At 42.6% G+C, this 12760-nt stretch overlaps 3 protein-coding genes across 3 annotated transcripts; all 3 read right to left on the reverse strand.

Moving 5' to 3' along the window:
* Window positions 1-301: 301 nt before the first annotated feature.
* LOC128307340 (general odorant-binding protein 69-like) lies at window positions 302-1135 on the reverse strand. Its single transcript, XM_053045125.1, has one exon. It carries the CDS (start codon window positions 1133-1135, stop codon window positions 302-304), a length of 834 nt encoding a protein of 277 aa, XP_052901085.1.
* Window positions 1136-4562: 3427 nt separating this feature from the next.
* LOC128307271 (general odorant-binding protein 45-like) lies at window positions 4563-5591 on the reverse strand. Its single transcript, XM_053045034.1, has one exon. It carries the CDS (start codon window positions 5580-5582, stop codon window positions 4563-4565), a length of 1020 nt encoding a protein of 339 aa, XP_052900994.1. The 5' UTR covers window positions 5583-5591.
* A 3748-nt stretch (window positions 5592-9339) lies between these two features.
* On the reverse strand, window positions 9340-9978 carry LOC128306449 (uncharacterized). The gene has a single exon (XM_053043969.1). It carries the CDS (start codon window positions 9976-9978, stop codon window positions 9340-9342), a length of 639 nt encoding a protein of 212 aa, XP_052899929.1.
* Between the last annotated feature and the right edge of the window lie 2782 nt (window positions 9979-12760).

Consider the following 12760-nt stretch of genomic DNA (forward strand, 5'->3'; position numbering starts at 1 on the left):
GCGAAAACGTGCCGCTCAAGGCCATGATTCGCCGCTTTAACGATCGCTACGATGAATTCGAATTTAATATGTCTCTGGCTTCATTTAACGAAATGTTACGCGTTACGTACTAAGTCTCCCATGAATGTTAAATATAAGTCACACTTGTAATGCCTCGTTAGGCCATCTTTGGCGGACGAACAATAAACAATAATAATAATAATATTAATATAACAATGCTTTTAGATTTCAAGTTTATAATTCATAAGCGATTTATTGATTCTTTTGTCCTACAGAACGACTTATTTCTTCGACTTAAGTCTTATTGCTTCGTGTACGTCAAGGCAGCATCCTTGAACACAGCCAGCAGGTGCTTGTACAAATTAGTATTGCCGAAGCACTGAGCGAACACATCGGTGACATGTTCACATTTGCTCTTGTTGCAGGCCTGCTTGTTCAGGTTTGCCAAACACACTTGAGTCTCAGCGTTGTTCTCCTTGAAGGCTTCCTCGTTGGACTGAGTGTACAGGTTGTGCAGGAGCGGGCCATCCTTGGACCAGGCACCGAATCGTACCACATACGCGTAGAAGAAGCACTGCGATTCAGGTCCGCTAGGGAAGCATCCACCAGCCAGCTTACGCCGGGTCTCTTCCGACACGTCCAACATGTCGAACAAATCGTAGGCCTCCTGCAGGTCCTCGCCGTAGTAGCTCGGGACGTACTCAGGGCAGTTGGTAAGCGTTCCGTAGTTCTGGTAGTAACACTGGAAGGCACGATAAGCCTGCACGCATGGCTCGCCGTTGCATTCCTGGGGCAGGTTCACCAAGCACCGCTCAGTACGCTTGGCGTTGTCACAGTCTTCGGTGGCTGGGACGAAGTAGTTACCGAGCACTTCCTCGTGAAGCGTACCATTCTCCCAGGCACGCAGGTTCTCGAGGACGCACAGGACCAGACAGTGAACCTCTGGCTCATCGGGGTATCCCTCGCGCAAGTAGCGCTGGAGACGGTCGTCCGGCACACGCAGGTAGAGGGCACATTCGGCCTGGGCCTCGGGCCAACTCTTCCGCATATAATAATGCTCCGCCGACGCTTGCTCCGCCTGGATGGAGCCAATGATTGACACCAAAGCAAAAGCCAACACGATGAAGAACTTCATTTTGCTATACCTTGCTATTTGCTTCACGAGTGGAGCTGTACTGTAGAAACTGTGTTTTCACTCATTTATATATGAACCGTGGGTTAGCAGAACGGCGCCATAACATATCACATACTAGAGGAAAATGCGTGCCTCAAGCCAAATTTGCACACACTTGCCTCTCGATTATACTCCACTGTCATGATTAAAAAAACACACATAACCGTATACTTTGGGACGTTCACTCTAGATTGTAGCCCATGGGGTCTGTGTGGCGGGTAGCGTTTTGTTATTGTTGCATCCGAGTATCAACATTGTTTACGTTGTTTTCTCGCGCACGCAGGCAAACGAAACATTGGTTACCACAGAGTCGCAGCGTCGGCTTGCTGAAAGCGTTAATTAATCGTACGTGTAGTGGGCTAACGAATATTGTATAACATCTCATCACAGCACTGGTTGCCTAAATGTTGGAGTATTTGCGTTAAAATGAAGGAATAGTATGGAGTCATTTAAGCATTCAGGGTAATTGGCCCTTGACTGTACTATTCTGGTTTACGTTTCCAAGAGCGGAATAACATCACTCGCGAAGCTTATTTATCCACTACTGTCAAGTACAGAGGAGGATCAATCCCCTTGGAGGCCCAGGGCGGAAATATAGTTGGGGCCTCTAATTTCAAAAACGATTCAGGAGGGAAAGGGAACATTGAGAGGACTTAAAATGAGACAAGGCGAAAAGCGCAGTAAGAAAGGGCCTACTCCGCCTACCGTTTGATCCGCCGCTGGGCCACCCCTAATCATCTTCTTCAAATGGTCCGCCAGGGCCATCACCATCTTCGAATACAATAACGGAACCGGCTATATCACCACCAACACCAGTTACCACTGTATCTGTACTCTTCTAAATGGAGCTACAATCATACGTGCGCCAATTTCGAGAAGCAGCACGTGGTGGAATTTACAACTACAGCATCCAAGGAGCACTTTGCCATCAAATTGGTTCGCTCGCAGTACAATTTCTTCGAAAACTCCAGTTTCCGAGTGTATAGTACCATGAGAGCATCCACGGAAGAGGTAGCACCTAGTACAGCAATTTTGGTCGAAAACCGCCGAAAGGTATGCAATTTTTAAACACTAACATTTTCCGTTGGTCGTGAAAAATTTCTTCGAAAACTACCAGTTTCCGAATTTAAAGTACCAGGAGAGCATGCACGGAAGAGGTAGCTCCTGATACTGCGCCAGAAGTTATGCAATCAACTTGCAATGCAATGCGCCGTAAGGTATGCAATGTTTATACACTAACTTTTCATACAAACCAGCTGTTTTCAGATTTCCGATACCAGGAGAGCATGTTTTTCAAGAGGTGACATCTTCCTTCCCCCTCCCCCCCCTTGGTGGCCAAGATGGCGCGCAAGATGGCGCCCAACTTCGAACTTGCATGCAAGTTTGCATGCAAGAACTTGCATGCGAGAACTTGCATACAAACTTGCATGCAAGAACTTGCATGCAAGAACTTGCATGCAAACTTGCATGCAAACTTGCATGCAAGTTTGCATACAAGAAATTGCATGCAAAAACTTGCATGCAAGTTTGCATGCAAGTTCGTTGCATGCAAGTTCGACGTTGGGCGCCATCTTGCGCGCCATTTTGCTCGACCGGTACAACTTGCATTGCAAGTTGGTTGCAAAGTTAGTGTATTAACATTGCATACCTTACGGCGCATTGCGTTGCAAGTTGGTTGCAAAGTTAGTGTATAAACATTGCATACCTTACGGCGCAGTACCAGGAGCTACCTCTTCCGTGGATGCTCTCCTGGTATTATACATTCAAAAACTGGTAGTTTTCGAAAAAAATTTTCACGACCAACGGGAAAGTTAGTGTTTAAACATTGCATAACTTTCGGAGGTTTTTGAGCAAAATTGCTGTAAAATTTTACTCGACCAACGGGAAAGTTAGTGTTTAAATATTGCATACCTTTCGGCGGTTTTCTACCAAAATTGCTGTACAAGGTGCTACCTCTTCCGTGGATGCTTTCCTGGTATCGGGAATCTGAAAATAGCTGGTTTTGTATGGAATTTCGTACCAACCGACGGGAAGTTTGAGCGAGATGAAGGATGCTTTCCGTTTCATGCTATCAATGCTAGCTATTTCGTAGTACACTGACAGATTGTGTCAGTTATAACATCATTACCGGCTTGCAAACTTGCAGAAATTGTGACAATCGAAATACTAAACACAACACTCCACCACAATACTGTTTCGAAACACGTAGGCTGGACATTTTCACGGTTCAATCGGGGAGAGAAAACAATACCACACCACGAATATCGCAATGGCAATAGCTTGCGAATATTGCGGAAGTGAAAACAAGTATGGTTTCTATTCTAGCATCTAACGGTAGGATCATTTACGAACAGATGAAAAAATCCCGTTCAAGAAATAGAATACATGAATAGCTTGAAGTAAAAGGGCATATAAGGGTTCACGGGGCGTCCAGATGGTGTATTGGTAGCGCAGCCGATCTGCACAAGACAGGACCACGGAAAAATTTGCGGGCCGATATAGCTAATCAAATAAAAAAAAATTATCTAACCAAGGATATATATAATATATATAATCTAAGGATATTTTCGATCAATTTTCTACCATTTTAATTAGATTTTGTGCTATAAATTAACTTTGCTGTAAAATTTCCAAAAAACGCACAATCGGCACAAGTTGTTTGGGGCCCCCAACACGGCGAGGCCCTAGGCGACCGCCTACTCCGCCTACCTTTTGATCCGCCGCTGGTCAAGTATCAGATTTTAAATATAATAAATGCATCCTAATTAGAAATTGACTAAAAATAAAATAAATAAATGCATACTACTGTATAAAGTATTTGATATCGGCGGAGGGTTTTTACGAAAAACCTAGAACAAAATCCCTTCCGGACCGTTCCCTCGTAGCAAGAATTTAATATTCGGCATAGTGTGAAAATTAAATCTATAAAACCTGGTCGTTCTCACAAAAATTGAACTAATTGTCATTAGGTGCCTTAAATAAATTTTAACCATGGCGAAATTTTCATTCATTTTAAAACGATTTCAATTTAAGTAGTAAAAGTGCCAATATGAGATATATTACTTCCTGTTAAGTAAATTCATCTTTTCTCAAATTTCTCAAATTTCTTGCAATAATATATAGTAAAAAGCTTTGGTTTTTTTATTGATGATTTAAGAGAATTTTATTTTTTTTTATTTTTTTGGAATGATTTCACAAAACTGAGATTCGAAGCAATTCAATAAAAGCGAAATATGTGCAAAAATAGAGTGTGATAAAATCGGATAATGTGATTTATACCATAATTCAACAATTATTTTAATAAATCATTAAATAAATATAAACAGATTGAGTTTAGTTGATAGAATCGTTTATTGATTTATTCGTTCGCGTCTGCAAGTACTTTGTCTTAACGTCCGTAGCAACGGTGGAGCGGGCAAGTCTTACCCTTGGTACAGTAGCAGACGGGCTGACCAAGGAAGTTCTTGGCTGCGTCGACGAACACGGTGTGGAGCAGGTACTCTAGACCGCGAGACTCTCCGAAGCAAGCTTGGAATGTATCGAAAGCCTGCTGGCAGACGGTCTTCTTACAGGCAAGCTTCTTCTGGTTCTGCAGACAGGCGACAGTCTGGGCATTGTTGGGGTTGAATACCTCCTCGTGGTACTGGTAGTAGAGACGCTCCAGATTTGCACCATCATCGACACTGTACAGTCCGCTGCGGGTCACAAATGCGTAGAAGAAGCACAGAGACTCCTCGCCGCTCGGGAAGCAACCTCCGGCCAGGTTCTGCAGAGTGCTCTGGGAGACTGCCAGCGCGCCAAATAGATCGTAAGCCACCTGCAAATCCTCCAGGTAGGTGTTGACCACGAACTGCGGGCACTCGCTCAGCGCACCGTAGTGCTGGTAGTAGCACTGGAACGCCTTGTACACTTGCGTGCAGAGGTCATCATCGCAGGTGTACAAGTTCTCGGCCAGACAAGCTTCGGTGCGCTCGACGTTGTGGAAATCATCCGGGTACGGTACGAAGTGTCCCTCCACCAAGTGTTTCTGCAGTCCCGTGGTGTGGTTCCAGAAGCGAAGGTTGAAGGCGACGCAACGCAGCAGACAGCGTACCTCCTCCACATCGGGGTAGCCCTCCTTCACGTAGCGCAGTAGATCGTCATGCTCTACACCCTGGTATTCAGCACACTCCTTCTGCGCCTGGTTGAAGCTTTTCTCCACCACGTAGTGCTGCAGTGCAGATTCTACGGAGACGGCTACTACCGACAGCAAGAGGACAGAAAGCGCAAACTTATTCATTGTTGCTCTAGTTAGTCGCTGTACACAATTCAGCTGGAACTGCATGTCTTTCTCGCTGTCGGCGCCACATTTATATACGGTAATAATCCCGACATGCGTGTTATGCGTGCCTTTTAGCCGGATTGTCATGCTGCTTAATCGTAACGGTGCACCACGTATGTGTAGCGATGGAGCCTAAACCCATATGCAAACAACCCCCTGCTGGTATCAACATGTTTGAAGAACATTTTTCTGATGTTAAACATAATACGTGACTCTGTTGGGTGGCATTACGAGCAGTTCGCTCGACATGGTTTATACGGTGCTGTGCTGTTTCACTTGTCCAATTTGCTTCTTACAGCCGGCTGTGGCATGTGACACAGCTGTTAAGTTGCTAAATAACCAAGTGCGTGATAATCATAAGATTCGTTGGCTCGCATCGGCATATGGCCAGTTGCGTCAAGCAAAAGTACAAAACTCGTCTCAAAACAATCATTTGGTTCTGAAATTGTACAGATGCGATAAAGCGATGTCCCAATCGAGAGCTTAAGCGAGTCCGATTGAACTAATCAACGCAATAATCAACCTTATCTGTGTTATGCCGATACCGATAGAGCGAATGATATTTTCAAGGTTTGGACGTCAAAAAGCGGTTGTGATGGGTGTAATTTACGATTTACCATTATCACTCGCTTTTATTACGCTGATTTTCAGCTCATTGTATTGCACTGGAGCAAATTTCACTATCAAGCGCAACATTAAGGCGATCATGTAAGTGATCTCAAACACTGAGAATGGCCTAAAATGTTTATTGTTGGGTCGTTGTTTCAATTATTATACATGTATCTTTATGCTTAAAACAATCCGCAAAGTTACAGCCTGAAAAGTGTACCGGGTACGTTCAATTTTGAAGGTACAATAAAAAAAACGGTGACTCAGAGGTTGAGTTCCAGCTGCGGTAACTCTTTCATTGGAATTTTTCATTTTTTGCGCAACTGTACCACTCTCAACTCAACTCGAGACTCTCTTGCAACATTCCTTTTGTGCGAAACGATCGTACTGCTTGCTGTCTCAAATGTAAAGCCGCTCTCAGCGGAGAATACTCCGTACAGCATCCCCGATCAATTATGGCTACGATCAGCCATGGCCGACTTTGGCCCGAAGCTCAACCGCAGCATTTTCCAGCAAGCGAAAAAGAGTCAACCATCTGTTGCAATAACCCCGTACAACTACAGATTTATTTTGTATCCATACACAGCGTATACGTATACGGGATCATTTTCTCTCCGAGAAACACAAGGGAATCATTCTCGATGATTGAAATCTGATGCGAGGAAAAAAAACCTCTCTCTCAATTCGAGACCACAAAACAAACTGGATAAAATAAAGCAAAACCACAAAAAAATCGAAAACACAAAACATAAAAGTAGTGATTATCTTAGGCTGTAAAAGCGTGCGTTTGTTGGCCTCAACGTTTCAAAATAATTTATCACCGACCTGACGAAACGCCTTACTCTTAGCGAAAACGATTTGGACATGGCATCACTACCCAGTTGAATAATGCGCAGCGCAATTGCTAATCAAACTCTTCAGCCTTTGTACGCAACATTATTTTAAATGTTTCTAAACCTTTGGTCAGAAATGTTTAGATATAGCGATCGTATGAACTCTATTACTCATTAACAATATTGATTATCATTACTGGGAGTACGATCATACTTCATTCAGCTGAGCAGACCTATAAGGCAACTCCAACATACTTATGACGGTTCTGGTCTTCAGTTACGTCGAACATTCGATGAGCTCTAACGACTTGAAATTCGTTACAAAAATGGTTCAACAAACATTTATGTAATAATAGCTGCATTTCGAGTGCATAAACGAGTTTTTATTGAACTTTGGTGGGAGCCTTTACTTATTTATACCAGAGCTGAAGCTCAACGTATTTTCAGTAAAAAGACACATTAAGAATAAACACCCCAAATCACCCCCTGAGAAAAAGAGGTTGAATTTGCCGCAAGTGTTGCTGTATTGCGGGGTCTTAAAACTACGGCCCGCGGGCGGCCTCCGAGGGTATCCTGTACGGCCCGCGACGCTATTGCTAACATTTAGAGCATGTAATATTGTCTTATTCAAACAACCTCTTTGTATATTTAGTCCTCTTTTTTCCTTTTTTGTCAACGCTTTCGTTGATATTCTTCCTCTTGATGGTTGTCTTCTATATGCTGATCATTTGATAATATACTCTCCAGTGTCCACGTCAGCTGACTGCTTGTTTCTCCAAAATGTCCTGAACTCCTTTTATTTGTGGTGTGCCTCCAATGGTCTAGTGTTATGTTTGTATAAATGTTGTGTTATTACATTTGGTTGCTCGTCTAGTAGAATTCGGTGACATTACTCTCTGGATGTAATGCTCACTTACATAGAGTCATCTTAACCAAAGGCTTCGGGGTGTGGCTTGACGAAAGACTGTGTTTTCATGTTAGCATGTCGACAACACGTTAAACAGGGCAAACGAAGGGCGCTCGAATTTCTCATCCGGTTATACTCGGAGATCCGCGACCCTCTTTCCCTTAAATCTGTTTACTGCTGAAGGGGTCCGCTCTGTGCTGGAACATGCCTCGGTGAATGGACAGAATTGAAAGGGGGTAGCGGTAATTTATGCGTGTGGTAGCTCGCCGCTTCCGATCTGGCTGTATGGAAACTGAACCCTTCTATCCCCATCGTTGTCGTCTGCTCGGCCTCGCATCAATGAATACACGCTACGGTCATTTCCTGTCCTACTTCAACGACTGCCTCCTCTGTCACAACCCGAGGCGCCTGCGCCCTTCTATCTTCTATTCCCTTTCACGGTTTATGCGACGTATGCGCGAAAGACCCCCTCTTCTTATTCCCGTTCGCCATACTAGCCTTGAACAGAATGGCCCATCTCTTTCAGCCTTTAATGAAACTTATAACTTATTCGACTATGTCCTCCCTGTCCTCTAAATCCTTTCCTTAGGTTAAGAAAGTATTTGTAAACCCCTTGAAGTAATCAAATTAAACATAAAAATAACTATTATGATAAAATTTCAACTCAAACCAGCAACTCCGATAATTCCGATTTCCGATAATCTATTAATTATCTATTAATCATTAATTAACTACATTACATTACAATGCATAAATTGAGTAAAACAAAAAATCTGTAGAGCAATATTGGCATATTAGTCCCTATATACGGCAATTGCAACCAATACCGACTCCGGACTGTAACGTTAAGGGACCCCTACCCTTTTTTGTTCGCGCCTGTATAGGTGTCAAGTAAAAGCTGCATAAACTAGTAGAGGAATACAGATAGCGAAACATGCGCCTCGAAAGAAGAAGCCGATGAATCATCACAGCAGCAGTTGAACACAAAGGCTTTCATGCCAGTTGCGTTTTTTTTCTTTCAATTTTTTGCACGTTTTGCATATAACTTTGGATAGGTATAGACAAACGTGCCTCTCGGTAAACATTTTTCTGAGGTCAAAAATCCACCCCAAAGAGATTCACCATTCTCGATTTACTGTTTTCTCATTTTTTCCGTTGAAATAGATATTCCAAAATAAAGGGAACAAAGCCATTAAAATCAAAGATACTTACGCCACAGGTAGGAATCAGCATAGTCATCTTTTAAATATTTGATTTTGAAATGATAATGTACAATGTATACATGTTTACAATGCATAAATACATCTTTATTTGACCATAATCATATACAGTGGATTATGAATGAGTGTTTGCACAAATCTGTGCGCTTCAGTACTGTTTAACAGGAGTATATTCTTGTGGATATTTTTTTATGAAATATAATCACTTCCTTTATTACGTTCGCTCGCTTATCAATTCTCTCGACGCATTTCCTGGCCTTAAAAGCAAATTTCCATTACGGCGTGATTGAGCGTACCACGCGGCCCATGAAGCGCCAGCCACGGACAACGTTATGCAGCATACGAAATCCCAAGAAGTTGTTTGTCTTGTCGCAATCGGTGTAGCAGACGGTCGACAGCTCGTTCCCGATGCGTACATAGCGCGGAAGAGTCTTACGGATAACCATCCGCACCAGCCGCTGGCCACTGCTAATGCCTGCGAAGCGGACCCCGGGAGCCCACTGGCTGTGGCCGATGGCGAGAACCACACCGTACTGCTCCATGATCTCCTTTATCTGCTCGTCCGTCACCAGCTCGGACAGATCGAACAGCAGCACATCCGCTGGAACATCCATCAGCTTCAGCCCGACACGGGACCCCTGGCTCCCCTCCGGGTACGTATGACGCCGATGGTTGAGCACCACCAAACGCTTGGCCGTGATCAGCTTATCCAAGCGCAGATACAGACAGCGCTCGATACCGTTCCACTGCAGAAATTTCACTTGCTCCGGTTGCAGATCGAGATAATGCTCGACAAAATTGTGCAGTTCCAGCACGGTTAGATCACGTCTCAGGAAGCCAAAGTCGCAACGCACCGTGTTCTTGCGCAGTCCTTCACACTCCATACCAAAACCAGGTTCCGCTGTGATCAGCATTTTGGGTTCTGCTTCCGTGCGAGTTTGAGGCTGATGTTAGAAGATCCGCTTGATCCGCGTGCTGAACACGTTTAAGCTTTCGAGACGTTCGAACGTTCGCGACAGTTCACTTGCGTACCTGCGGGGTTCCTTTCCTTTGCGTGAGTGCAGTAAGTATTTTTGCTCAGCGATCACCGAACCGATCGATCTGACACTCGCGAATGCGTCTGTTCAACTAACACGACGATAAACGATGTACTCGGTTTGCATACCCGATTGCGATCATTGTGCGATTTCGGGTCGCACGTCGGCGCCATAAAGGACCGAAGCAACCGCCATGAGTCATCCCACCCGAGGGGCGTGCAATGCGCTTGACGAGAGCAACCGAACGTACGAATGGCTCCCCACGTACGCAATCGTATATAGTGTGCTATTTTTTCATTATTGACGAAGTACTGGAGAGAAAAAGAAAACATACGCATGCAGGGGGTGGCCATCGGCGGTCATGATCATGAGAGGGTGGTAACTGCAATGGAAGGGAGAGAAATCATGATCATGGTAGGGTAGTGGCTTTGGTGAATGGAAAATAATATCGATTTGTTCCCGCGTTATTTGCTGCGTTGTTTTATTTAAAATCACAATTGTTTAACTGTGTTTAACACAATTGCTTGATAATGATGTTTGCAAAATGTTGAAAATAAATATAAATATATGCACCATCAATATCTACGCGATGTTTTATTATGCTGCACAATGTTTAAACAAAGGCCCTCGCCTTCTTCCCATTGAAATTGTTTATTGTTTATTGTTGTTTGTTTATTGAGCAATTCTTAAACATAAACATCAGTACGTCTATTCCTATATCCGATATTGAGAAACTGATTTTGTCCATGTCGCATGTCTCGTCTCGTATGTTTGGCCCAAAATTGCGAAGCTCACCCTAACAAATAATGCACATACAGAAACCACATTATAGTCTACCCCTTTTCATTTAATTAACGACGTGTATTGTGAATGGACGAGTAGGGAAACTAATCGTGTTGAAAAAATAGCAACTTACATTAAAACGCAAAACATGCACAGTTATTTTACTTCAAATATAGATATTACTGGTATTATAATGTCTAGGAATGTTTTGTATACGGCAGCTTTCGTCGTTGATTTAATCCGTCGACATCAAATCGCTTCTCTTTCCTTGTCTCGTAATTATTCTCACTCTCTCTCTCTCTTTTCCTCTAATTTATTCTTTCTTCTTACCGTCGTTCCACCTAACCGTCGCATGCACCAATGGCCCACGGACCACTTGTGGTTCGTCGCACAACTAAAAGCGCTATTGACGATATTGACGATATGGTATTGACGATTTACTCGTTGCTTGTTTTTGTCACTTTGATTACTATGCTGACCATTTTTCCACCCCCTCTCTATCTGTAAATCATTCTTAAATATAAAACAAGTTTTAAGATAAAAAAAACACACACACAATTATTCGAAAAAGCTGGAATAGTGTTGGAATCTCGCTAATTTTCCATAAAATGTTGTCCACTTTAGCTAATTTTAAATAAAATATTACAGTGTAATCTTCGACCCACCACGGGGTGTATAGAAACCGGTCCTAAATCCCATTCGGACCAATCCTCGGTACGCAGGACTAACTATCCAGGTGCGGGTAAATAATATCAAATCAAGCCAGAAATAACATACCGAGATGGTTGGAGGTTGTTGTGTCGATAAAAAGGAGCAATTTTCGTCAATGTCAAAAACGAGAACACCTTTGCCACTTTTATTTGGTTCATTTTGAGCTAAAAATAGATTAATGGTTAAAGTATGTTAAGCTAAGTTAGAATGGAAGGGGTACATTATACTATTTTCGTTTAGTTTTTACATACTGCAAGCAATTTGTTACGAACACGATGCTCTAAAAATTAATTAAGATGCAATATGATGCAGATGAGAACATGCATGGCAACAAGCGACGAACGGCGATAATAAAATTTCTGCATATCAAACGATTCCCAAATCACAAACGATTCCCAAATCAAACGATTGGCATCACAAACAACCCGAGTTTGTGATCACTGCAAACTAAATAATGGGCAAACAACCATTAATTAGATGATATAAAGATATATATGTATACATATATATATATATATATATATATATATATATATATATATATATATATATATATATATATATATATATATATATATATATATATATATATATATATATATATATATATATATATATATATATATATATATATACTGGTTATATATTGTTATATGTTTTTTTGTTCAGGTAAATTGCACAAATACCAAAACTGCAAGAAAGCATATGAACAAATACTCCATGGCGCGATATTACAGTGCATACGATGACTAAACACCGTGACACGTAAAAAGAACGAAATGAGGAGGTTATTATTCACATGTGAGAAGCAGAAACCTCGCGAAAAAATGAGCAAAGAAAAAAAATGCAACGTCAATACTAGCCACTATTGAAGGTGATCGCAACGCAAATTAGAATAGTAGGGAACGGGTGAGCAATGTTCGCAAGCGAGAGCAACGATTTGTTCATTGGTGCACATATAACCAGTTGCCGTTGGAGCCCGGTTGCATTCAGTGATTTATAACGCAGCCAGGTGGTCGAACGAAGGAAGAAAATGTGCATTCCGAAAATCATTGGCGATCCTTTGATCGTGCCTGCGGACGAGTGGATTATGGAGCCGCAGGAAGAGGAGGATCGCGACCCGGTGCCGAACTTGCCAATATTGCCAGTGCAGCATAATGGTGCG

The sequence above is a fragment of the Anopheles moucheti genome, chromosome X (assembly GCF_943734755.1).
Source record: "Anopheles moucheti chromosome X, idAnoMoucSN_F20_07, whole genome shotgun sequence".
Taxonomy (NCBI): Eukaryota; Metazoa; Arthropoda; class Insecta; order Diptera; family Culicidae; genus Anopheles; species Anopheles moucheti.

What these genes read in the sequence shown, in the direction of transcription:
- LOC128307340 (XM_053045125.1), bottom strand. Translation starts at nt 1,135, where the DNA reads ATGAAGTTCTTCATCGTGTTGGCTTTTGCTTTGGTGTCAATCATTGGC.
- LOC128306449 (XM_053043969.1), bottom strand. Translation starts at nt 9,978, where the DNA reads ATGCTGATCACAGCGGAACCTGGTTTTGGTATGGAGTGTGAAGGACTG.
- LOC128307271 (XM_053045034.1), bottom strand. Translation starts at nt 5,582, where the DNA reads ATGACAATCCGGCTAAAAGGCACGCATAACACGCATGTCGGGATTATT.